At 38.7% G+C, this 26432-nt stretch overlaps 1 protein-coding gene across 2 annotated transcripts in view; it reads right to left on the bottom strand.

The window, feature by feature from the left end:
* Window positions 1–26065, bottom strand: part of col21a1 (collagen, type XXI, alpha 1) — an 85506-nt gene extending 59441 nt beyond the window's left edge. The window contains exons 1-12 of one of the 2 annotated variants that reach the window (XM_084092266.1): window positions 25935–26065; window positions 22243–22373; window positions 21363–21923; window positions 20061–20226; window positions 19741–19972; window positions 16907–17080; window positions 13794–13871; window positions 11781–11864; window positions 11098–11160; window positions 5364–5417; window positions 5226–5279; window positions 3248–3301 (exon numbers count right to left, since the gene is read on the bottom strand). In XM_084092266.1, coding sequence (XP_083948392.1) covers window positions 3248–3301; window positions 5226–5279; window positions 5364–5417; window positions 11098–11160; window positions 11781–11864; window positions 13794–13871; window positions 16907–17080; window positions 19741–19972; window positions 20061–20226; window positions 21363–21923; window positions 22243–22342 — 1620 coding nt within the window. In that variant the 5' untranslated portion in view covers window positions 22343–22373; window positions 25935–26065. Of the gene's footprint in view, window positions 1–3247; window positions 3302–5225; window positions 5280–5363; window positions 5418–11097; window positions 11161–11780; window positions 11865–13793; window positions 13872–16906; window positions 17081–19740; window positions 19973–20060; window positions 20227–21362; window positions 21924–22242; window positions 22374–25878 lie in introns of both variants that reach the window. The other variant, XM_084092265.1, reaches the window with a different exon arrangement.
* Between the last annotated feature and the right edge of the window lie 367 nt (window positions 26066–26432).

The following is a 26432-nucleotide window of genomic DNA, read 5'->3' as shown; positions in this document are numbered from 1 at the left end:
TATCCATACTCCATTAATAAAGTCCAGATATTAGAAAAATATCAGTCTACACATGCGTTTTATATTTAATATGAGGGAAATACACATGCGTTACGGACGTGACACAAAAAATCTTTAACTTTTAGGTGGCAAAATATTTTTTAGTAATTCTGTGAATTACACTGCGCAAACCAAAAGTGATACTACCCACCGGATGAAGAAGGGTTGGCTCTCCACAGAACATAAAATATTCATTTTATTTTATTTTGCGTGTTCGCATTTATGAGGAAAAAACAATGTTACGGACAGACGAGACCGCTCTGAAAGTGGCACTAAAAGACTGCTTTAAAACTTTCACAGAGACCTCAAACAGAAAGCACAAAGCCTTTCTTTAAAGTGAATTTTGTTTTGTATTAATTGTATTTTAATTTTAATCAATGTTTCATCAACCAATTGCCTGGATTTAATAAACAAGAAGTAAATATATCAGACGTTAGATAATTCCACATGGAGGCGCTGGTGCGTGAACTGGAGCTCATCTCATAAATGAACCGAAACTCAGCGTATAAGGTAGCCTACTTGCCTCACAGACCTGAGAAATATATCTATAGAAAGCTTGAAATGTCTACTTTTAAACAGAACAATTAAAAAACGAAAGAAAACAGTCTGGTCTCTGCTTATGTAATCCGTATGAAATGTGCATTTCTCTCTGGCGCGTTCACTACTGCGAAGATCGTGAGTCAGCATCCTCAACTTCATCTTTGCAGCCGACACTGACACAGAAAACACTTGTTTATTAATAAACAATTAAAATGTCTCCTTGCTATATTTGACATATTCATAATCATTACTTTTGCCGGTTCTTTGTGACAGCTTTTAGGTGCTTTATTGGCAGCGCCACCCTTACATGTTACATGAACGCGTCACCACCGCATCAGCACCGAAAACATGGAGATTTTTTTCAATCCCCAAGTCTGGCTTCGGGTGGCAAGGGGTTGTGCCCGGCTGCATAAAGCACCTTAAGTGTAATTTTCCCTTAAGTTCGCCCTTATGTTTCCCTTAAACCTAAGGGTGTTGCAGAAAAAAAAAACTTAAGTGTTACTTAAGGGTTTCTTTAAGTGAAACGTCATAAACACTTAGAATTTCCCTTAAATGCTGTTTTTTCACTTAAAGGGTTAGTCAGTAATTACTCACCCTCATGTTGTTCCAACCCCGTAAGACCTTCGTTCATCTTCGGAACACAAATTAAGATATTTTTGATGAAATCTGAGAGCTGGATCACTCTTCCATAGGCTTCTAAGACATTATAACTTGCTGACCCAGAAAATGTATTAAAGACATTGTTAATATAGTCCAAGTGACTACAGTGGCTCAATCTTAAGTTTATAAAGCGACAAGAATACTTTTTGTGCGCAAAACCCCCCCAAAATAACGACTTTATACCACTTTTCATTTCCTTCTCTCTGGGCCTCGAGTTTTTTCACGTGTTAAAGTGTTTTAGCGCAGTGCGTCTGTGTTGCACGTCACACGCATCACACACATGATCAGCGTCGGCCAATAGTGAGCCTACGTGTGACGTACAACACAGACGCGCTACGCTAAAACACTACGTGAAAAAACTCGAGGCCCAGAGAGAAGGAAATGAAAAGTGGAATAAAGTCATTATTTTTGTTTGTTTTTTTGCGCCCAAAAAGTATTAAACTTAAGATTGAGCCACTGTAGTCACTTGGACTATATTAACGATGTCTTTAATACATTTTCTGGGCCAGCAAGTTATAATGTCTTAGAAGCCTATGGAAGAGTGATCCAGCTCTCAGATTTCATCAAAAATATCCTAATTTGTGTTCCGAAGATGAACGAAGGTCTTACGGGGTTGGAACAACATGAGGGTGAGTAATTACTGACAGAATTTTCATTTTTGGGTGAACTAAACCTTTAAGTAATCCCTTAAAAAGGGTTAAGTGTTGCATAAAACCCCTTAACGGTCATTTCCCTAAGTATAACTTAAGGTTTGGAAATCGTAACCTTAAGAGTAATGCGAACAAAAATAAGACGACATGGCTGAATTTATGGAACCAGCTGAAGATCATTATGTGCCAAGAAGAATTTTTAGGGATAGGGAGAACCCTTTGGACCAGCTTAGTGATGAAAAATTGTTGCAAGAATACCGATTTGATCGACGCGCAATATTTGACATCGCTAACAAACTAGACGGCGACCTTGACCATGTCACACATCGCAACCACTCTTTGTCTGCGGTGTTACAACTGCTTATAGCACTGCGTTTTTTTGCAACTGGGAGTTTTCAGATGGTAGTGGGAGATGTTTTCCACGTGCATAAATCGTCTGTCAGCATAGTGGTTCACCGGGTTGCGGGGGCTCTTTCCTGTCATTTAAACGCAACAGTCAAGTTCCCGCAGTTACATTAGGATTTAATTTGCTTTTCAAAATGTTTTTTTTTTTTACCATATTCGTCAAGAAGAATGCATTTCTCCTCCTCTGTCCAATTAGGCTTTCTTTTTTTGTTTTCTTTATCCATTCCGATATCCTAGCCTACTTTATTTGATGAAACTGCGAAATTGCTAGTGTTAGTGTTTTGCGTATCTATGACAACAGACTTTTATAACGTGAATCCAGGATCGCTGTCGTGAAACACTTAAATGTTTCCCTTACCTAAGAGAACCGTTTAAGAGATTATATGCAACACCCTTAAGTTATTCTCTTAGGTAAGGGGACATCGCCCCTTAAGTATCATACTTAAGGGAAAAACTTAAGGTGCTTTATGCAACCGGGCACTGGAGTTTCATGAGCGGCAGGTTGTTGCACTGGGGCGGGAAGATCATGCTCGTGTTGTTGTGAAGAAGAGGAGAAGTGCTCTTTTTGTGAAGGTGTTTGTTTTTTAGTTTAGTTTTTTTATCCGCTATAACGCACCCATCCGGTGGGGCAAAGCCAGCACTGGCAACAAATATAATGCCTCCAACACCCAGAACTGAACAAGGGGTTTGGGGACGAACACAAAACCATTTAGCCTTCCCCTCTTCACACCTGTTGCATCAGGACTGCTTCGGCTGTGGCTCAGGATCCAACACTATCTTAGGGCGTGGACCCTGGCACTTGGGAAAGAGGTAATGCTAAGTATGTGTATAAATATATGTTGATTATTTGTCTATCCAGAATGACTTATGAGCAGCAACCTTTTTATTTTGGGTATGTCGTTTATGCCCCACGTGCCAAAATGGGGGGTGTCTAGTAAGGGGTTAAAACTGACCTTTTCACCTGGTTTGCCAGGTGGCCCGGGTAAACCTGGAATGCCGCTCTCACCCTAAAGACAAAGACACACACACTGAAAAAAATCATTTCAGTAAATTCTATATAAAGGTTGTACAGCCATTGCCAAAAACATTGGCAGTGACAAATTTTTGTGTTTCACAAAGTCCTCTCCTTGAAAACTATAATAAGCATTTAATAAGTTTTAAAGGCTTTTATATGCAAAAAAAATCAATATAGTGTTGACCCTTCTTCTTCATTACCTTGCAATTCACTCTGGCATGCTGGATATCAGCATCTGGGCCAAATCCTGACTGATGGCGATTTATTCTTGCCTTATTATTGATCATAGTTGATCACAATTTGTGGACTTCTGCTTGTCCACTCATCTTTGTGGACTGAACACAGTTTGGAATTAAGATCCGGGGAGTTGCCTGCCCACGGATCCAACATTTCAGTGTAATGATCTCCTCAACACTTCATTATCACTCTTGCCTTGTGACATGGTGCTCCGTCATGCTTGAAAATGCATGGATCATCAGAAACAAATGCTCCTGGATTGTTGGGAGAAGTTGATCTTGCAGGACGTTTTGATAACATTCTTTATTCATGGCAGTGTTTTGGGGCAGAATTTTGAGAGTGCCCACTCCCTTGGATGAAAAGCAACCCCACACATGGATGGTCTCAGGGTGCTCCACTGTTGGCACAACACAGGACTCATGGTAGAGTTCACCTTTTCTTTTCTGGACAATCGATTTTCCAGATGTCCCAGACAGTTGGAAGGGGGCTTCATCAGAAAAAAAAAAAAGTCTACATCATTTTTCTGCTGTCCAATCCTTGTACTTCCTGCATAATTTCAGTCTGTCCTTGATGTTTTTCTTGGAGAAAAGTGGCTTCTTTGTTGCCCGTCTTGACACCAGGCGATTGTCCAAAAGTCTTGGTCTCACTGTGCAGATGCACTCACACCCACCTGCTGCCAAGTTTGATTAAGCTCTGCACTTGTGGTAACATGATTCTGTTGCCGACTCCTTAGGTGGAAACAGTCATGGTGCTTGCTGGACACTCTGGGACGCCCTGAAGCCTTCTTCACTGCAGCTGAACTTCTCAACTTGAAGTTCTTTATGATCAGTTAAATGGTTCTTTGGGTTCCAATATTCTTTGCAGCAATTTTCTTGCATGTTGAGGCCATTTTGATGCAAAGCGATGATGGCTGCACCTCTTTCTTTGTAGGTAACCATTGCTAAGACAAGTCTGCTCTTATAATCCAATCAGAATGATAGAGTGATTTCACCTGCCTAGTACTCATTCATATGATTAGTGAAATGACAGTGAAATTTGTGTTTTTGTGATTTTTTTTTTTTTTTTTTTTTTTGGCCAATGAAGCTTTTTGCAATTATTTAAAATGCATCTGATCACTCTGCACAATAATCTAGAAACAATGTCAGTCAACCCCACAATAACTGAAGCAGCAAACTTTGCGAAACACAAAATTGATGGCACTCCCAATATTTTTGGCCACAGCTGTACAGTACATTAAAGAAGTTTAAACATGAACTTAAATGTCAGTCACAAATATTGACTCCAACATACAAAAAACCCTTCAATATGCATGAGGTTTCTGGGAGAAACTGACTTTGTTTAGGCAAGAAGTAGAAAGATTTGAACCTAATCTTTTGAGATTTTAGATATTTTTTAGCTAATTTTTCCTGAGCTGTCATAAGTAACTTTGTTTTAAATATCACTTGTTTATGCCAGTAGGTAAAAATGACCTTAGATTAATTTGCTGTATTTCATTTTAATCTTGAAATAGATTTTATTTAATTTTATCCTTGTGATGTTTTGTCAAATAATCTGCATGCAAAACTTGCAAAATAAGTAAACTTATGAAAACAAATGTGAATATGTGATGACTAAATATGTTGCCATAATGAAAATGGTACATTTAAGGATAAAAGGGACAAAAATCTATAGCTCCTTACTGCTTCCCCTGGACTTCCCTTTTCTCCCTTACGTCCATCAGCTCCATGAGGGCCCTGCTCAAACAGAGATTGAAAAGTAGCATCATCAAGTGTAGAGTGACGTTTTTTAGGGTATGTCTATGACACATGCACTCATACCTCCATGCCGGGAGAGCCTTGAATGCCAGGACTTCCTCTAGAACCTGGGACACCCTTTAATAAAGAAAGAGTCTTATATTAGTCTGACCCACAGTCATACAAATGAATATCAAGGTCAAATTGTAACAAGTAACAAAAAAGTAACATCACAGATTATGATCTGTTCCCACATAATTTTAACTCTCAGTCCTTCTAAGCCCATAATGTGCATTTATTGAAACTACTGTAAGCTTCAAAAGTGACTTGTGTTGAACTTTATGATGGCAGACGTTAGTGCATGAACACGTGACTTAGCTGAATAACGATTTAAATCTAAGTTTCTTACCAATACCTATTGTATGGCTTTAGATGACTATGTGAATACTATATGAATATATATAGTAACATTTCCCATCCACTGTTATTTTATGGAACATGTTTATTGTTGCTAGCGTGTTACCAAATGTTTGCTTACTGTCACGTTTGAAAAGAACCAAAGGTAGGATTGTACTGCATATTAGCTTGCTTATTTTGCATGATCTATTGGTAATACTATTTCAATAGTTATATTTTAGACATTCTACTAACTATAAGTTACTTTACATGTCAACTAGCAGTCATTAGAGTATTAGTAGACTGTCTTTACTTAATATCTGCTAACACTTTATTTTGATAACCCCAACAGACATTTTACTGACTATAAGTAATTTTGCAATTACATGTCAACTTATTCTACTAACCCTAACCTAATTGTCTACTAATACTCTGATGAGAGTTAGTTGACATAGTTGCAAAGTTACTTACAGTTAGAAATAAAGTGTAATCTGTATGTAGGTCCACGTCACACTAACAAGAAACTATGCTTTTAACCACAGAACTTGCCCCACAACTTTGACCCACACAACTTGCTGTTTGGGAATGTTCGTTCTGGAAACATTGATTTGTTGAACTATTTTGGTAACAAGTGAACTTGTGATCTTGGTTCGCTGTAAAATTTATTTTGAAAAGGACATTGTTTTTATACACAAAGATAATAACTAAAACAGCAAGTTCAAGAGATAAATTTCATGTGAAGATTTTTGTCATGAGTATTATTTATTATTAATGCGTGCAGTCTGTACGCGCCTACGTGAAACATTTGTGCAGACTCCAGCTGGACGATGACACTCATGTCTTTGTTTTTGGGACATAAAATAAACCCCACTGTTTGTTTTTTTTGTTTTTTTTTAAATTCAGACCTTTTTGAAACTATTGTTGACTTGTGAGAATATTGCACGCCTCTCTGAGAAGACTGTACACAATTGACAAGACTGAAAGGGCAATATATTCATAAGATTCTTCTCAATAGAATTCTTTTATTGATTTAAACAGTTAGCTTTACAGTTATTTGACAATAGACATTTTCACAAAAGAGGGTGGAAAAGGTTATCTGCAAATACTATAAGTATAATGAGAAAACATGAGGTGAAATATGCTTTACAACACTAAAAACCTGCTGTTTATTGACTAAACATGCAGGCATATGTGCATAATGTGGACATGTGTTCATAAAGATATGAAGACTTGCAAGTATGGCATCCAGGTGTTGTATTGCACATTCACCTAATGTTCAGAGCTCTTCCGAGGGTCATTCATCATTCATGCTCAACAAATTTTTTCAGTCAAACTAACTCATGCTGAGAAAAACTGCAGCTGCAGTCCTACAAGTGCCCACAAACCAGGGGCGTTTCCTTCGAGGAGGCAAGGAAGGCAGTGCCTCCTCAAAAAATTGGATGAGAAAATAATCCACATTACAAAAATAAAACAAAGATAATATGACATTAAAAGTGTATAAATCACATATTAGGGCTGGGACAATAAATCGATTCATCGCGTTTCATGGATTGATTCCAATATTTTTCGAATGCATCGCTGTTCTCTCTCGAATCAATTCTGAGCTTAGTTTTTAACAGCAGATGGCGCTCTAGGCTAGTTTTTAAGCGCACGCTCAAATGCTCACAAAGAAGAGCGCTCGTGTGTTCGGCTGAGTCTGAGAATGCACCTCAGAATACTTTTATGACGCAAGATTAATGTAAACAGCCCACTGCAAACACCCTTGTAATTCACTTTAACCTTTTCGAACTTCATGAATGATTATTTTATAGAAGTTTCAAGTGGTGTGTGCGAGGCATTGGAAGCAAGCAGAGTATGGCTTTTTCTAAAGCACGCAGTGCCATCTGCTGTCAAAAAATACGCTCAGAATCGATTCAAGAGAGAATTCACGATGCATCGATTTATTGTCCCAGCCCTAGTTTTTATAATGTAACACTGTCCAACAGCAACAGCAGGAGTCCACGTCTCTCTTGCCTCCCCTGAGCCCATTGAGTTTTAACAGACACTCTAAAGCATTCGCTGAGTTTAGTGGAGGGTAATTGAGAATGAATGTGGGAAAGTCACATGCGAGGAGGCAGTGTCTCCATCGTGCTATGATTGGATATGATTGGTTTGTGTGATAAATCCTGCCTCTTGTTTTCATGTGTAAATCAGTCTGAATGAATGGAATAATGCCGTTAATGGGAAGACTAATTAAAAATTAAGTAAACAACACTTAGAAATCACGCTTTATGTCAAAATAAAACTTGAAATGGCCTGAAAACATGATGACTGCGGGGCTTTTTAGTGAGCGATCAGCTTGGTGAAATTAAAGATACATCTTTGTCCTATCACCACTCATCTCATACAAGCCATTTCCATTTCAGTTGTACCCGCACTCATTCATATCATCAACACCTCTCTTCACACTGGTATTTTTCCCACAGCATTTAAGCAGGCTCGGGTAACCACACTGCTTGAGAAACCCACTCTAATTCCAGCACATCTAGAAAATTACAGACCGGTATCCTTTCTTCCATTCATTGCTAAAACACTTGAATGGGTCATCTTCAACCAAGTCTCTATCTTCGTTTTACAGTACAGCCTCCTGGACAACAACCAGAACACTCGACTGAGACTGACCTGCTCTCAGTTATTGAAGCTCTGAGACTGGCAAGAGCAGCTTCCAAATTCTCAGTACTCATCTTGTTGGATCTCTCTGCTGCTTTTGACAAAGTTAACCCCCAGATCCTCCTGTCAACCCTCAAGACAAAGGGCATCTCTGGAACCGCACTCCAATGGTTCAAGTCTTACCTCTCAGATAGGTCCTTTGGGTTTCTTGGAGAGGTGAGGTGTCTAAGCCGCAACATCTAGCTACTGGGGTGCCTCAGGGGCTCAGTGCTAGGACCACTTCTCTTCTACATGTCATCACTGGGATCTGTCATTCAGAAATATGGTTTTTCCTATCACTGCTATGCTGATGACACACAACTCTACCTCTCATTACAACCAGATGATCCAAAGGTAGCTGCTCGCATCTCAGCCTGCCTGACAGACATTTCTTGCTGGATGAAAGACAACCACCTTCAACTAAACCCTGCGAAGACAGAGCTGCTGGTGGTCCCAGCCAAGCCAACACTCCATCACAACTTCTCCATTTAGCTAGGTTTGTCAACCATAACTCCATCCAGAACAGCCAGGAACCTTGTGCTGCATCTCAATTCGCCTACTTATACTTTACCCTAAAAGTATGTACTCTTTTTGTGAAGAAAAAGTACATACTTTTGAGTGTGTAGCAGAAGAGTAGGAAAGCGTTTGGGACATACTACTGCGTCATCTTTAACGGACATCTCTCTGTCGCTTAGTTACGTGCATCCTGCCACTGTTTAAACAGCCCTGTCAATCATCTTGTGACAGTTAAAATCATCCACATTCAATTTAATTTAATTTCCTACCATTTTGGAGAGAAATGTAGTAGCATGTTGATCTGCCAATCGTTGGTCTTTCGAACTTGTCGAACTCTCTTCTTGTGTTTGCAATTTGAATAATGATGCATTTAAAAGTTAATGGCCATTAAAAGTATCATTACAAAAGTTCACAATGCTGTTGCAGATTAAATATAATGTGGATAACATTGAATAAATATTTTTTTCGTCAGGTTAGATACTGATAATGTCTAAACCTCTACTTAACTGTCGGACTCGCATATCAGCCGTGTTTGTAGTTTTTTAACACTTTTTTTCCCCCTGTGTTTGTAGTTCTAATCGAATCCCCGTCCGACGCGCTGATCTTTAACGAGCCGAAGAGAGCGCATGTCATACTTCTCCTCCTAAAATTGCACTGGTTGCCAATCGCTGCTCGCATTAAATTCAAGGCACCGATGTTTGCCTACAGAACAATCACTGGCTCTGCACCCCTATACCTAAACTCACTACTTCAGACCTATGTGCCCTTCAGAAGCTTGCGTTCTGCAAGTGAACGACGCCTTGTGGTGCCATCTCAAAGAGGCACAAAATCACTTTCACTGACCTTTACCTGGACTGTTACCTGCTGGTGGAATGATCTGCCTAACTCAACCAGAGCACAAGTCTTTAGCCATTTTCAAGATACTGCTGAAGACGCATCTCTTTCAGCAACACTTGACCCATTAATACTAACACTTACTATTCTATATCTATTGAAAAAAAAAAACCTTGCTACATGTACTGTGCTAAACTAACTGGGACTGGTCACAGTACTTGAATATTACTGCCCTGTTGTTGTATTAAACTGATTGCTTCTATTGCTCTCCTCATTTGTAAGTCGTTTTGGATAAAATTGTCTACTAAATGATTAAATTTAAATGTAAATGTAATGTGTCTGTGACCCGTGTCTCTACTCTTTTTAAAAGCTTTCACTGTCACTGTCAAACTCGCCTACAGTAATTGAGCTCCTGTACTAGAAATGAATACTATCATGTTCAATTCTAAAACAAATATATATATTTACTTTTATGTAGGGGTGAACAGTAGGGTCATATGTTTGAAGGAAAAATCAATAAAATAACATGAGTTCAATATAAAAGACTCACAACAGTACAACTAATATTTTAAAATGGACAGGTTAAAAATGGCGTATGACCACAGTTACCACACACATGGTACAAAGTACCCTACCCATGTGAATTGAGAGCCCAGTACTGACAATAAATGTAAAGAACTAGTTTGTAATATTAACTTATCCTATTTATTCATGAAATTAAAAAAATAATCACTGTCAGGAGGACAGATCATAAAACTATTAGAACTATTTTATATTAAACAAATTAATAAAAAAAGTTTTCAAGTGAATGATTTGAAAACTTAAAATGAATCAACAAAGTTACATTTATTGTATATGAATTCTATATTAATGCAACTAGTTGCAATGCTGTTTAGTAAATATAAATGACTACACTCTGCTTTATTCCTAAGGCTACGTTCAAAATCCGATTATTTGTGTATCCGACTGGAATCTGAACTAAAATTATTCACTGTCCACATTGTGTATTTGGGGGTTTGCAATACAGATGTTGTCTTGTTTACAACATGACAATGTGTAGCCGGCGCGCTGGACTACTGTGTCTTCTGATGCAGAAAAAAAAAAAATGTCATTAATGATCTCAGACTTTTGGAACTCAATGTATATTTGCTGACACATATTAGCTCATATTACCAGACATACTGTCTTGTATCCTCTTACATTCTGTACATTCTTACATTCATAATGAGAACACCAGAATTCTTGTAAGGTGAATTTTGTCATTGACAATTCTATCCAAACAAACTTGTGGGAATGTTAATGCATGTTGCAGTTCTGGATTCTGCATTGAACACGACACGTGCTCAAGTTAATTTGAGGTTGTATTAAACTGTGTAGTACTCACAGGCTTACCATCAGCACCAGCTGGACCAGTTTGACCCGGATCTCCTATTCTGCCCTGTTCTCCCTAGAGAATGTACAAGTGATGCATTGTAAATAGTATTTACATAATTTCATTACAAAATATTGATCAAAGAACATAAAGGCTTATCTAACTATTTGTATCTTTGCCAATGATTAACAGATTAAATACATTTTCAAGGGCACCATTAAAACCATTTAACACTTAGTTTATTATTTCAGGTGCCTTTATAAAAGACTACAATTGAAAAGTGTAAACATATTATATATAAAATTCAACCCGCCAAAGTGGCTAGTTGGAGTGATTGCGTTACACGCCACTGCTGAAATACACCCACATTTGGCTGGTTGGTGGAAGTTAATGTAAAGCCCTGCTTATATTTATTCATAAATGCTTTGCTTTATATAAGAATATTTTTTGGTCTCTTGAATGAGAAAATGATGAATGTAGTAAATCTGTCTGTAACTTCAGAATTCTGTTTATGGTGATCACCTGCTGAAAAGCAGCATGTGTTTTCAAGCATAGGCATGACCTTATAAACTTCAAACTTGCCTTTTGGAGACTTTTATGTGCAATGCAATGACTTCTGATGCAATGAAGAGATTATATAAGGTGTTCTGTTGTATAAAGCTGCCAAAGGGGTTGAGGGATAGGCTATATCGTACCTTCATTCCTGGGGTACCTGGTGGCCCAGGTGGACAGATGCAGGGCTCTGGGGTTGGATCAATGTCACCTGGTCCATTATCACACTAAGAAAATAGAAAAACATTGTTTACTATGCTGCATTTTATAAAACATAAAGCGTCAGACATTTCCTGTTTGTGGCATAAGCTAAACTTGCAGTATTCAGCAGTACATTCAGCAGTACGGCACAGTAGTTTGGAAATAGAAAAACGACAATAATAGAGACAGCCTACAGCACAACACTGTTGAACCTGTTTCACGACATTAGCAATTTTAAAGTCAACATGATATCAAAATTGACAAATCTTATTTTTATGGAATATTGCCATGTTTATTTTTTTTACGCATTCATGTGCTCTTGTAATCTTTAATAAAAAAATGGCTTTCCCTTGCCCTCGCAAGGACTCGATCTCTTCTGATGGCCTGTGCACCAGAGTGAGGACGGGACAATAATCCCTGCCTTCAAGCAACCTGTCACTCACATCAATCGTATCAATTAACTAACGACAGCGATTCAGTCTATTCCTAATGGTCTCACCCTACATTTATTCTTGTTGGAGAAGCCGACATATGTTACAATAGGGAAGAAAATACAGTTGCAACTTCCATTTCATGCTGACTTTAAGTGCCCATGTGATACACTAAAAGGTACAGAGATTTAGACATGGTACCATGACAATGACACAGTCCCCCTGTGGTGAAAATCCAGCTTTTAATGTTGTTTATGTGTCTATGTGGTGTTTTTAATATGCTTTAAGACAAACCATGTGCAAATTCATAAGTCGACACCATTGCTGAGTATTTTCTCCTTAAAACTGCAGTGAACCAAAGACAGTCTCAAAAACACGCTTTGAAATCGCTGGTGTTTCTGACGTCACAAACTACCTTGTAAAAAAATCAGTGTGTGATCGTCAACGAGTGGATCTCTGAGTGAGTGGAGGCGGGACTAATTTGTATACTCATAAAATATATACTATGTAATATAATATATAAATATACGCGTATACTAAATGAAGCAAGGGTGTAGATTTACATTCAAGCTATTTTAAGGAACAAAGAAAAAAATGTCTAGGAAAAAAACATTTAAATATGTCATTTTGTTGATCAAAGCTGAGTTTTAAGGGATAAGATTATTGACTACAGGGGGACTTTAAAGTACGGTGGAGAACCATGCCACTGCCAAAGTACTTTATATACAAGCAGTTTAACTTTTTTTCAGCTTTTGTGAGTGAGAAGGTCCACACCAGCATCGTTCAGCCATACATTCTCAAAGCTGCTGACAGTCCTTTGAAAGATTTTCCAGCTATGACAATACTTAGACACTCCAAAAGAACATGAGGCAAATCTTACCTCTGCAATTCAAAATGAGATAAGCAGTTACTTTTGAAAGCGAGCAAAGCCATCTTCAAAAGTACATACCTCTCCATCCTAAAAAATGAAAGGAGTGAAAATACATGAAGGGGCCAGGGCAAAAACCACAACTTTGCTAAGAGGTGCAAGGCATTACATGCGCAAGTAGAAAAGGAAAATAATTTGAAATAAAGTGTTTGCCACAGTGTTTATAAATGCCCTACATCTCTAAACAGTGAGTCTGAAAGAAATAGTGCCAAGTCAGGCAAACTGAGTTAGTGAACTGAGAACAATGACAAAGCCGGTGATTGACTTTCTAATAAACTTTTCTAAGCAAATGTCATGCTCTGTTTGAAGCTGAGAAGGTGCTTTTATCTTGTTAGTATAATTGAACAGATTAGATCAGATTACATACAGTACATTAAACACATTCCAAAACATGGTGGACTGGAATGACTGGAATTACAAAAATAAATATAAAATGAACAAATTCCTTTGTGTTTTACTTATCAGTTTTTAAAGAATGGTCTGGTAATATGATCAAATATTTCAAATATCAAGTCACTCCTAATCTGATGTGACATTAATAGGTGGAATTTATGTGAATAGGCCAAAACAGAAAGATCCAAGATTCTGGTACTTACAACTCCAGGTATTTCACAGGCTGTTTCCCTGTTATTCTGCTCAGGGTCACAGTAGATTCTGAGTTTTTGAATTTCAAACTGTTCAGGAAGAGGGAGAGAGTACAAATTACAGGTAGTTTTAGAAAAGTCAAGGCCTGGGGCTGTAGGGAAGGGGAAAGGTGCTCCCTGTTGCAAATAAAACACATTTGGTGTCAACATGACATGGTGTCTGCTTTTCCACAAGAACACTGCTGTGTTGCACATGTTGAAAATGTTCCATGATATGTTTATTCTTTGGCAAAAGATCACAAACACACACACACACACACATTCCAATAACCTCCAATATTCCTTCAGACAATTATATAATAAGCTTTGTCATCATTTTGTTTGTAGTCCAAAACAAAGTGTAGTCAAATAATCAAAATAAAGTTTAAGTTGAGACATATGACACACACAAAATTATATTAAAGGGGCTATATGTAGAATTCAGAAACTTTTGTTATTAGCGACACCAGTGGCTGTTAAGTGAACTGCAGCCAGCATTATTATTATTATTATTATTATTATTGCTAACATAACGTACAAGCAACTGAATGTGATTCAAGGCCCGATATACTCACGGTGACGTTTTTTTTTTTTTTTTTTTTGTTCTTCGCTTAGAAGTAAAAGAAATACCTTTGCAGTGATATATGTTTAGATGAATAGGTAAATATGTGCTTTGCACTTTCCTCTCAATAACAGCAGTTAAGAAAGCATCTGATCAAAATGATGTGGATATGTTTGCACCAGCTCATGTCGACAGATGAGGTAATTAAAATTACACTGTTATAATAGTTTGATTATAAAGTATATTCAAGACTATGAACTATATAGATCTGGCTATGTGATACTATAGTTTGAATTAATATCTTTACTTTGATACTTTGATACTTTGATAATGATTTTGATGACAAAGTAGCTGTGTTTCCATTACAGATTTGTGCAAAACGCTATTTGCTATATTTTCTTATATATTATATATATAGGTTTATGTATATCCCAGCCACTGCACTAGTCATTATCTTTAATCAAAGGAGACGTAGGCTTGTTATCCAAGCATTAATGGCCAGGAAAGCCACTTATACTTGGGACGGCACGTATGAGATGTTTCTCCCTCCTATCTGCTTCAAGGTCTTGATAAATTGTGGCATTTATTTGTTGTTTAGAATCCAGTATTCCTGTAATATTTTTGTCTTTTATGAGTTTAATGTCTCGTCTTCTGTCCAAACATACCGCGTCATCTTTAAAGAATGATCAGCTTTTACATACGCCAGGTGACCTGTAAATGTGGAAAAGCTGTTTCAATGGCAGTTTTGTGAAATATTCCTTTTTCGAATTGCCTGAAACCCATCTCATGCGAGCATAAAAACTTTTTTGCAATATATGGGAGTTTTTGCGAAATTGATATGTTTCCATTGGGTGTATTTTAAATTTTTAATTTCAATTTGCACAATCTGAAGGGTAATGGAAATGTGGCTAATGATATTACAGTAAAGAATAGCTCTTTCTGCATTATCCTGAACATTGTATAAGCATTCGTTTCATGTGTCATTGAAAAAAGGCTCTCGGGAGCGCACCTAACTTCCTTTTGATTTTTTTGGCCAGAACATCCTGAGTACTTAAAAATCAGTCCACAGGCTTTCAAAGACCAGCTAGGAAGTCGGGGAAGGTCTCATTTTTTACATTTTGTTACAAGCTGTTCAAGTATCGGCAATAAAAAAGCGTCTAATACATTAAAATTCTTATATATAGCCCCTTTAATGTTAGGTTTCCCTTATAACAGTGTTAGAATAAGCTAACTTCAACAATCAAAATACAAATAAAAAAACAGAACAATAAAACTCTAAATGCTCCTACTCTTGGATTCACCTGAATGGACAGGCATCACCTCAACATCACATCTCCACAGCACCAGCCAATGTATTTAGTGAGATATTCAGTAAGAAAGTATATTTAATTGGTGCTTATAACAGGCAATAACTCACACTATTTGAGTAAGATATTGGGCCCTATCTTGCACCCAGCGCAATTGACTTTGTACACTGACGCATGTATCATTCCTATTTTGCACCCGCGCAAAGCGCGCTTTTCCCTCCACAGAAGCACGTCGCTAAACTAGGGAATGAACTTGCGCTCCCTAGGCGGTTCAGCGCAAAAAAGGAGGCGTGTTCCGGCGCAAACGTTCCTTCATGCTATTTTGCAGGTTTAGAAAACAATTGCGCCACTAACCAGGAAAAAATAGTTTAAAGTCAGTGGCGCGTTGTGCATGTTATTCATATGCTAATTTAAGGGCGCATGCTTGGCCATAATCAATGTAGCGTGTGCACAACGCGCATACACTTTGATTCTCTCATCTACACAGAAGCAGCAGTTTTCATTTTTGCAAATCATACATTATTATGATAGATAGATAGATAGATAGATAGATAGATAGATAGATAGATAGATAGATAGATAGATAGATAGATAGATAGATAGATAGATAGATAGATAGATAGATAGATAGACAATTTACCCAAATTATCATACACCTTTTAAACCGAAGTTAATTTGGGTGGGTTTCTCCATCCCCAACGTCCCTGACGAGAGCGTTGCTCTCCTTGGCTGTGAACAGCTCCTGGCGCGCGTCTGGCAAATCCGCCGTTATAATAAGAATCCGCTTTAGAACAAACGCGCCTGCTCTTAAAGGGAATGTGAGATGACGCTCTGATTGGTTTATTTCACGTTACGCCCAAACCACACCTATGAATAATGAAGCTACTTCAGACCAACCCATTTTAGATTTGCGCCTGGTGCAAGAGTCATTTATCCCGCTGGGAAAATAGCAACAGCGCCAAGACCCGCCCACAAAGTTACTTGCGCTTTGCGCTTTGACACTTGCGTTTCAGATCGTTAAAATAGGGCCCATTGAGTGATTATTTGTCATTTAGTAATTCACTATAATGTAATACAATGTATACAAGTTTAAGCAAGTCTAACATAACCATAGAGTGCTTCGCTAACAAAAATAATATAATAAGAGTAACTACAGAGTAACAACATAACAGTGAAAGTCTGTAAAATGAGATCCAAGAAGTCATTAACATACTTACAGGTACAGTTGTTTCTTTGCTGACGTACTTCCCAACCTGTGTTTTTCCGTTAATAAAAATACCATCAGGAGGCTCTAGTGCCAAGGTTTCAATTTCCAGATCATCGACGTACAGAGTGACATCTTCCTCTGTTACTAGAAGACGCAGCTGATGCCATTTTTCATCAAATAGTTTCTGTAAAATACATAAAACATAGCAGAATGCAGATGATGGTGTTTTACATTAAATTTTTACATTAGTACATTTACTTTATATACAATAAATGGGATTTTATGAGGAAGATAAGAACGTCTTAGTAAACTGTTATTCAGTAGCATTGGCATCATAAAAGAAAGATTTATGTAAACGTTAAATAATAAACACACTAGGGCTCTGTGTCACTTAACTTTGAGTGCTCATAATTTAAATAATAAGGAATCATTCCATAAAGTGTATTGGAGAGAATATAAAGTATATGAAAAAGATCAAGTTTATGATGTATAAAAATGGTTTCAGTATTTCTTTTCCAAATTCCACCAATTTTTTATCCATATGGGACTAGTAAGTCTGGGATCCAATTTACTTGGCTGCCTTGGGCTGTGAGTCCACTGTTAAGGGATGAAGGTGTGAAATTTGTCTGAAATTGTAGTATCCCTGCTAAAACCAGCTTAGGCACACATTGATTTTCAGGCTGGATAAGTGCTGATATAGCTCATGGACCAAAACATCAACCACCATGGTCTTTTTGGTGAAGCTAGTGAAGCAGAACCATTGAAACATAGCACATCAATTGAGGATCCCAAGCATCCAAAACACAAAATTTAGTATGCTGGTGATGATCAGCATGGATTTTCTAGGTGTATGCCATGGAAATTTGAACTGATGGGGAATGAACGATTACACTTTATTTTGATGGTCCACTTTAGACATTCTACTAACTATAATTAACTTTGGAACTTCATGTCAACTAACATTCATTAAAGTATTTGTAGACTTGAATGACTTTAAACTCAGGGGTGCAGAGAGGAAGTGGCATAAATTGAAAGATCCTACTGACCTTGGTCTTTATCAATCCCTCCTCTCTTCCTTCTCTGCTAATATCTCTACTGCTAAAATGACTTACTATCACAACAAAATGAACAATTCTTAACAATTCGCATGCTTTTCAAAACCTTCTCCTCTCTTCTCAACCCTCCTCCTCCTCCTCCATCAACCCTAACAGCTGACGATTTTGCCACATTCTTCATAAATAAAACAACCACCATCAGCGGCCAACTTACCAATCCACAAACTGACACACACATTTTACCAGCTAACAGACACATTCTACCCTCCTTCTCTCTACTTTCAGAGGCAGAAGTCTCCAAACTCCTCCTTTCCAATCGCCCTACTACCTGTCCTGATCCTATTCCCACTAACCTACTTCAAGCCATTTCTTCCTAAGTTGTACCCGCACTCACGCACATCATCAACACCTCTCTTCACACTGGTAGCCTTCCCACAGCATTTAAGCAGGCTCGGGTAACCACACTGCTTAAGGAACCCACTCTAAATCCAGCATGTCTGGAGAATTACAGACCGGTATCCCTTCTTCCATTCGCCGCGAAAACACATGAACGAGTTGTTTTCAACCAGATCTCTTCCTTTCTTACACAGAACAACCTCCTGGACAACAATCAGTCTTTCAAAAGCGGACACTCAACTGAGACTGCCCTGCTCTCAGTAATTGAAGCTCTGAGACTGGCAAGAGCAGCTTTCAAATCCTCAGTTCTCATCCTGCTGGATCTGTCTGCTGGTCAGCCAGGAACCTTGGAGTTGTAAATGATGATCAATTTAACTCACACTCCCCCTGCAGATTTGCCTTGTACAACATTAGGAGGATCAGGCCCTTCCTATCAGAGCTACACATCTCCTTGTCCAAGCGCTTGTTCTATCCAGACTGGACTATTGTAATGCTCTCCTGGCTGGTCTTCCAGCTTGCTCTGTCAAGCCTCTGCAACTGATCCAGAATGCTGCAGCTAGAGTGGTCTTTAACAAGCCGAAGAGAGCACACGTCACTCCTCTCCTCACAAAATTGCACTGGTTGCCAGTTGCCGCTCGCATCGAATTCAAGTCACCGACGATTGCTTACAGAACAAACACTGGCTCTGTTCCCTTTTACCTAAACTCATAACTTCAGACTTATGTGCCATCCAGAAACTTGCGCTCTGCAAGTGAACGTCGTCTTGTGGTGCATCATCTCAAAGAGGCACAAAATCTCTTTCTCTGACCTTTACCTTGACTGGTGGAATGATCTGCCTAGCTCAACCAGAGCTGCTGAGTCCATAGCCATTTTCAAGAAATGGCTGAAGACGCATCTTTTTCGGCAGCACTTGATCCAGTAATACTAACACTTTCTCTTCTATTCTATTTCTAAAAATTAAAAAAGAAGGGTCATAGCACTTGCATGTTGTCCTACTGTTAGTTTAACTGCTTCTATTGTTCTCATTTGTATGTCGCTTTGGATAAAAGCATCTGCTAAATTAATAAATGTAAAATGTAAATGTAGGCTGCAGTTGACTGCTAGGTTAGGGTTAGGTGTTAAGGTTCAGGTATGTAGAATAAGTTGACAAGTCGTTACTTATAATCAGTAGAATGTCTGTTGGGGAGCATCAAAATAAAGTGTTAGCGGATATTAAGCAGACTGTCTACTAATACTCTAATGACAGTTAGCTGCAAAGTTACTTAAAGGTAGTAGAATGTCTAAAGTGGATCATCAAAATAAAGTTTTTCCGAATTAACTGATGGATTTGACTAATTAGCACACAGAGTTCATGAATTTGTTTCAGTGTTCTTTTCTCATGCTCTGTATTTACCTTAGCAGGTGATTTTGTGAAGACCACAGTTTGAGTTCCGCTTGGTGTACTGCTGGTGGTGGTGGTGAATATCACTGTTCTGTCCAGACCATTTAGAGTTACAGCCATTTGAGGCTTTTCATCCTTAGTCTGTATCCGCCATAGATCCCAGTCCTCCATAACCACAGAGCCTTTGTACTTCAGCGTGGCCACAAAAACATAGGATGGTGGAAGTCCGCCTGGAAATAGCATCCTACGGACATTAAGTTGAAAATGATGTTTCAAATCAAACAGAGTATTCTTGCAAGGACATAGAAGCTTGATACCATAAATACCTTTACCTAGTGTTCTCACTCAGGTCAACTCGGGATGTCACCTGGTAGGCTTTGCTGCCATAAAATGATCCTTGTGTCTTTTTGGCTTTTTTAGCCAAGTTGAGATAGAGGAGAATGTCAAATCCTTTTGCATCCCCAGAATTAAATGGAATCTTTGCTGGACATACAGTCTCTATGGTACATTAAATAGAGAAAACAAGGTAAATTGCCACACTGCAACAAATAATGCCTTAATCAGAATTAAGCTAACTAAGCAATACCCTATCATTCCTCTGCCTTGAATTTGCTTTGATATTAATATCCCAACAACGTGCACAGTGAGAAAAATGGCTGAAAAGGGTTAATTATTTATGGAATGATGTGGTTTATTTTATTTGGCTTGAAGACTAGTCTAAAAAAATCGTAGGAATACCTTGGAGTGGGACACTGGACATTGTGCAAATATGCAGTCTGACTGAAGAATGTCCCCGACATTGCAAATACCAGACAAAAGATGACCTCTTCTATCATAAAGTGCCTTAATCATTAACTTTTCCAGTGTCCGGAAAGACTTTCTATCATGAGCTTCAGGAGTCTTAGCAAACTTTTATGGAGGCCTGATTTCCAACCTAATGGCTATATTGCACTCCAGTTTTTATTTTCGCTTTTTAACAAGTCTGTCTGGAGTTGTTGCTGAGTAATCCATTGGAAGAACAGAAAAGTGCCTTGGGAAATATGCTTCCTCCCCATTTCAAGAATTGCGGTTGATCAAGTCTTAATATTGTGCTACTTCTGCTTTACTGCAAATCCAAGTCACACCTTGCAGTAATGAAATAATTTTGGTTGGAGGGAACTATACAAACTTGACATTTGCATCTGCCAAAACTGGATTAACTGTGTATACGCATCTCAGAATTACTGGCCTTTTGCAGAACTTTCAAACAATCAGACTGGCTTGTTTGTAAGCTTGCTAGAAATTGATGTCACAATCTCTGAAACGTGCTCAGCAATGCATGACCTAATTTCACACTTTTAGACAATTTATAGCCACCTTGGTGAACTCATAACACCTGGATGTTGTAGGACATAAATCAAACTGTAATTCGTGCATTGAGGCGAGAGGCACCAAATTATGCATGCAGCTCAAACATGGAGATGCCATAAACCTGTCTCCACGGGTACATGACATGCTAAAGCAACAAAGTCGTGCTCCCCTGCTGAAGCTCGTGGCCATAAAACTGTATAATTTCAATGTGACACCTGTGAAAAATATTAGACAAATGAGTGAGATATGAAAGCCTAGAGACATAGAGGAACATGGAGGCTTACCTTCGCACAGCTTCTGCCTAATAACTTCACGGATCTTTGCGATTGCTTTATAGTCTTCCACAGAAAAAACATAGGCTGAGGATGGTTTGTTGGCAATGGCCCTGAGCTCTGCCTCCTCGGTCTCAGACCCGACGCCAATTGCGAAGAGAATTATCCCCTTTTTCCTTGCAGCTTCTGCAGCTGCCAGCACTTCATCTTGTGACTTCCCATCCGTCAGAACCACAGCAATTTTTGCAATGCCATTCGGACCTCGCTCGGACAGGGCAAAGAGTTTGTCGTTGGCAAACTTGATAGCCTTCCCTGTGTTTGTGTTTCCACCCATGTATTCTATGGACTCCATGGCCTTGATGAGGTTATTGCTTGAGAAATGTTTTCCCAGGGGTATATGTAAGAAGGGGTCGTCGCTATATTGCACCACCCCAACCTGGGTGAACTTCTGACCGATGTCGAAGCTCATGGTGATATTCATCAGCCACCGTTTGACAATCTCAAAGTTTATGTCATCCACACTCCATGATCCATCGAGTATGAATACTAAATCACTTGGTGCTGTCCTACAACCTGAAATTGAGGAACGAATACAAGATTTTGCATAGCGTGAGTTGACCATTGGACCAAGGCACATTTTGGACACTTGACTCCAAAGTTCTATCTTTATTGTTTCTATGTTTGTGATAATGGTCATGTTATTAAAGTATTGACAATCTGCCTCGTGTTCCCAATTGGATGACCAAATTGCTCTAAAGAAGTTGCAGAAATTGTTGCATTTGCTCTGCATTAAGACAGCCACAATGAACACTGCATCATTAGGTCATGTTATTATCTGAGTCAATAGTCTTCATGCAACATTCACTAATGAAGATGAAAGAAGCACGCTTACTTAATCTCATGTCCTCATCTTGTGCTGTGCAAAACAAGTGAAGGAGCATGAAGTAAAGACACCAAAACACAAAATGCATGGATCTCATTTTGCAACCCATGTTCCTGAAGTACCAAGCTCCAGTTTAGCACCTGAAGAGAAATGAAGATAAGACATGCATTTCTTAGATGTCCTCACATGAATGCCATTGGATTTGCAGATGTTTAGTTTTATAGTTTTGTTAAATGAATAACATGCTTTTTGTAATCAATGTAAACATCTCAACCAAAACAATTGAGAAGATGCAGTTTTGTTGCATTTGTTGCGCACAGGATATAATGCGGTTAATTCGGTACATGCTAACAAAGATGGTTGTGCATTTCTAGGCCTGGCTATGAAAACCATAGAATGGAAATTATGGTAGTGTGTAACCTGTTTGTGCATACTTCTTTATCATTTGAGCATCTAAATTCAAGTAATGACATCACATAGGCCTAAGTGTCCTTTTCAGAAAGCAAAAATCAAGCTTATGGTGAGACACTTAAAAATGGATTTTGGAGCAAATGTGACGTTTGTGGAGCTTGTATGTGAAGCTTTCAGTTTTATAAAAGTAAGTTCATTCATCTGTTAAAACGTATTACTTGAGTTGCAAGGTTCCTGTTCTTTTTATGTTTGTTTTATGGTTTTGGACATTGTGTTGTCATGGCAACAAAGTTGTAAAAATGCATAGAACTTTACACAGAAAAGTAACAGATTATTCTCACTACAAACATGTCAAAGTGCATATTGTTTACATTTTGTGGCTATGCCATTGCAGCAGTAAGCATTTTTATGTTTGCCCCATTCACTTCAAAATTGACTTTTGTAATAATCAACATTATGCCACAAGTGCTGTCGATTGAGCTTAACTTGTATTGAACACTGAATAGTCCAGTTGGGTGAATTTATTATTAGTGTTATTATTTTAGCCTAACAATCTCACCAAGTAGAATCATGTCATGTTTTGAAACAGTTCTTCATCTAACTCTGGCTGCTGGAAACTGTGTGCTGTTTCCAGCAAGAGAAAGAACTGCAGACATTATAAAAAAAACACCGTAATAAATGAAGACCAGATATGCTCCCTTTGGAAGGGGTGGGGGTGTTTTTTGGCCTACTGATTGCTGCGGTCAAACAAAGATTCCCAATGCAAGTTACCATCCTCACCAGCTGAGAGATCATGAGCAAGACTGGAACACGAGTGAAACTTGTATATATCCTTCAACCTTGACTAGTTATGTGACTGGGGTTTTCCAGTCTTTGACCGGGAGGTGTATCATAAGACAGCCATGGTAGAATCAGTCTTAGCACAGCTACGGATTGTTGGCTAATCGTCTGATGCATGAGGCACACAAAATGGGAAGCACTTTAGGAGTTTTGAAAGTCGTCATCTGATTGGTTGAATAGTGTGTTGTGTTCTTTAATGGTCCGCCTAGAAACAAAGGGCAAAATGACAAATGCCCTCATGGAAGAAGAGCACCATAGTTTTTATTCCTGACAATGAGCTCTAATCAGGATCAACTAAACGCTGGATTTTCAGAAGTATGTGAAGTTTGTGACTCCATTGTTGCAGGAAACTTGCACAACGTTCTTGAATTAATTATTTATTATTCATGCACGCTGGTCTGTTATCCTAGGGACATTCATACCCCTAAACATGATGCGGAAACAAAATTAACTGTGATTGGTTGCTTTACATGTCAGTCAGACGTCTTCCTGGGCAGTGAAAGGATGTCCTAGACCTTCAGTCTGTTAGAACTAGCCCTCACTCCAGTGCTTTTCAGAGCCCAGCACAAGGGGAGGTATGTGGAATGCTCCATTATTTTCACGAGCATGTCTGCATGCTAAGCACCCAAGCCCACGCCTCCCCACACACTATTCCTTGGAACTGGTTATCTTTCTGCCAGAGAAATTATTGCTCTGGACAATGACCAAGCTCAAGTTCATGTGACAAAGCCAAAGCAACTTTAGACCAAAAAAAAAAAAAAAAAAGACTGTGCAGAATGAATTTGAATTGACTATTTGGTAATGCACCATTACTCTCACGGAATTAATGACTACAAGTCTTGCACAAAAACTGGAAAGACGTATGTCTGCCAGTCTCAGCCTCTAACCATATGGCTTTTCTCTGCACCATGACCTACTCATTGACCTTGGAAGTTATTGGGGACCTTCAGACAGTTTATGGTTCCCCAGGTCAAGATGAAGGAGACTTTGGAACGGTAATGTAGCTGGAATGCAACGTGTTTAAACATTCTCTGCTACCAAAAGGAATTTCCCCCTTAAATTTAGCCGAATGGATCCTCCGCATGTGTCTTCCAAAACATGACATTTAAATCTCAGTGGAATTTTAGCATGAGTAATTCATCGTGTTTGTAGTGATACTTGTTTAAGATTTATTACACGTTGATGAGTTTTGTCCAACTGGATGTGGGAGGCAGGAAACTCTTGTTGAACAGCTGATTCCTCCCTGTCCTCCAGATGAGGCGTTAACCTCTCCGTATTTTAGGCTAAGTGGGAAAGCTGCCAAATATGTATGCTTTATTTAGTCGGTTTCCCAGGAAAGACATGTTTCATGTAGCTCTAATTTGGCTCCGCATCTGTAGTTACTCTTGATTTATTGTGTATGGCTTGTCTTGGATCAGTTATCTTCATGTTTTCTAACTGGCAGCCATTGTCTTAGTAAAACCTTTCTGCCTGTTTTCCATTGCACAGCTATAAATGTGCTATTGTAATCCAGTGGTTTTCAATACCAAAATCAACAACTGCTGTAAGGCATGTTCAATTAGTTTGCCAACATGAGGGGAAAATAAATGGGGGGCCAAGTTCCTTAGGCTCCAATGGAATAGCCAAAACATTATATCAGAGAGACCGCTGAAACGATTTCACATAATCAAGACCGTAAAGGCAACAGTCTACCGAGGACAGAGCTGTTACGAGGGAGTTTCCACCAAGTTACGTACGTGATCAAAATACATGTCTTACGGTTTGTTAGAGAATCTCCCTTTTGAGCCCTTTCCAGCTCTTCTGTGCAGCCTTTTTTAATCATAGCTGTTACCCAAACAAGGAAACACAACTCTTATGAGTTAAAGAAGGCTATATTGTTTCTTAACTTTCTTAACATAACTTTTCTGCACATTTACCCGTAAACCGGCTGCCGGACAAAGCCCTGTTAAATAATTCCATTCATTCTTCACTTGTGACAGTGGCACAAGTCAGGAACTGATAACCATTTCTTATAAATTTACTATGCATGATCAAAGATTTGCAAAGCTGTCAGAAAGGACAAAGCATGTGAGATTCTATGCACATGCAGTTTTCTCTTGCATCTTTTTTTAGATGTTTTCAAAAGGAAACACATCAACTCAACCCTCCATAGACAATAATGCACACCACCATCAAATAAAAAAAAATAAAAAAAAAAGGTTTTCAAGAAGCCCTGGATGAATTTCAAACAAGCATTTTTAATGACCTAACCTGTTGGGGTATCCTTCAGATAATGAGATGTGAAACAGTATCTTCTACATGCTGGTTGCAGCCAGAGGAAAAATTGCAAATACCACAACAGTAAAGAGAATCAATGCATTGTAACAGTTAAAGAAAGAAAAGACAAAGATTTACCAGAATTTGATGTGCACGGAGCTGGAGTCTTATTGAATAAAATCCCCCTTACTCACTCTGTCTGGTGTCCCATGGCCAGGGTTGTGCAAAGCACAGGGTTGGAGGAGGTGGGTTTGAGGAGGCTGCAGAGTTGCAGATGTGAGCCTGCCCTCTCCATTCACCTTCCAACTCTCTCTCTCTCTCTCTCTCTCTCTCTCTCTCTCTCTCTCTCTCTCTCTCTCTCTCTCTCTCTCTCTCTCTCTCTCTCTCTCTCTCTCTCTCTCTCTCTCTCTCTCTCTCTCTCTCTCCTCCCTCCCTCTTGGTTACAGAGGTTGAAATAAGACGCAGATAAGGAGAACTTCACTAAATAGAAGAGAGAAGTCAGCCCCCTTTTTTTGTGGAAGCAAAAGGAAAATTATAGTAATTCCAATATTCTTCCAAGGTTTGGATTGTGTATGACAGCAGAGAGGATAAATATTGTGAGGGGGGCTTTAGGAATGAGTCAGAAGATTAGATAAGGGAACATGCTTTCACATTCTGTGAGTCTAATTTGCGAGGTGAAAGGTTGTTGTCTG

This window comes from Abramis brama, assembly GCF_963993115.1.
Source record: "Abramis brama genome assembly, chromosome: 19".
Classification (NCBI taxonomy): domain Eukaryota; kingdom Metazoa; phylum Chordata; class Actinopteri; order Cypriniformes; family Leuciscidae; genus Abramis; species Abramis brama.
The sequence above is the reverse complement of the archived record's forward strand: the minus strand, read 5'-3'. Positions and strand labels throughout refer to the sequence as shown.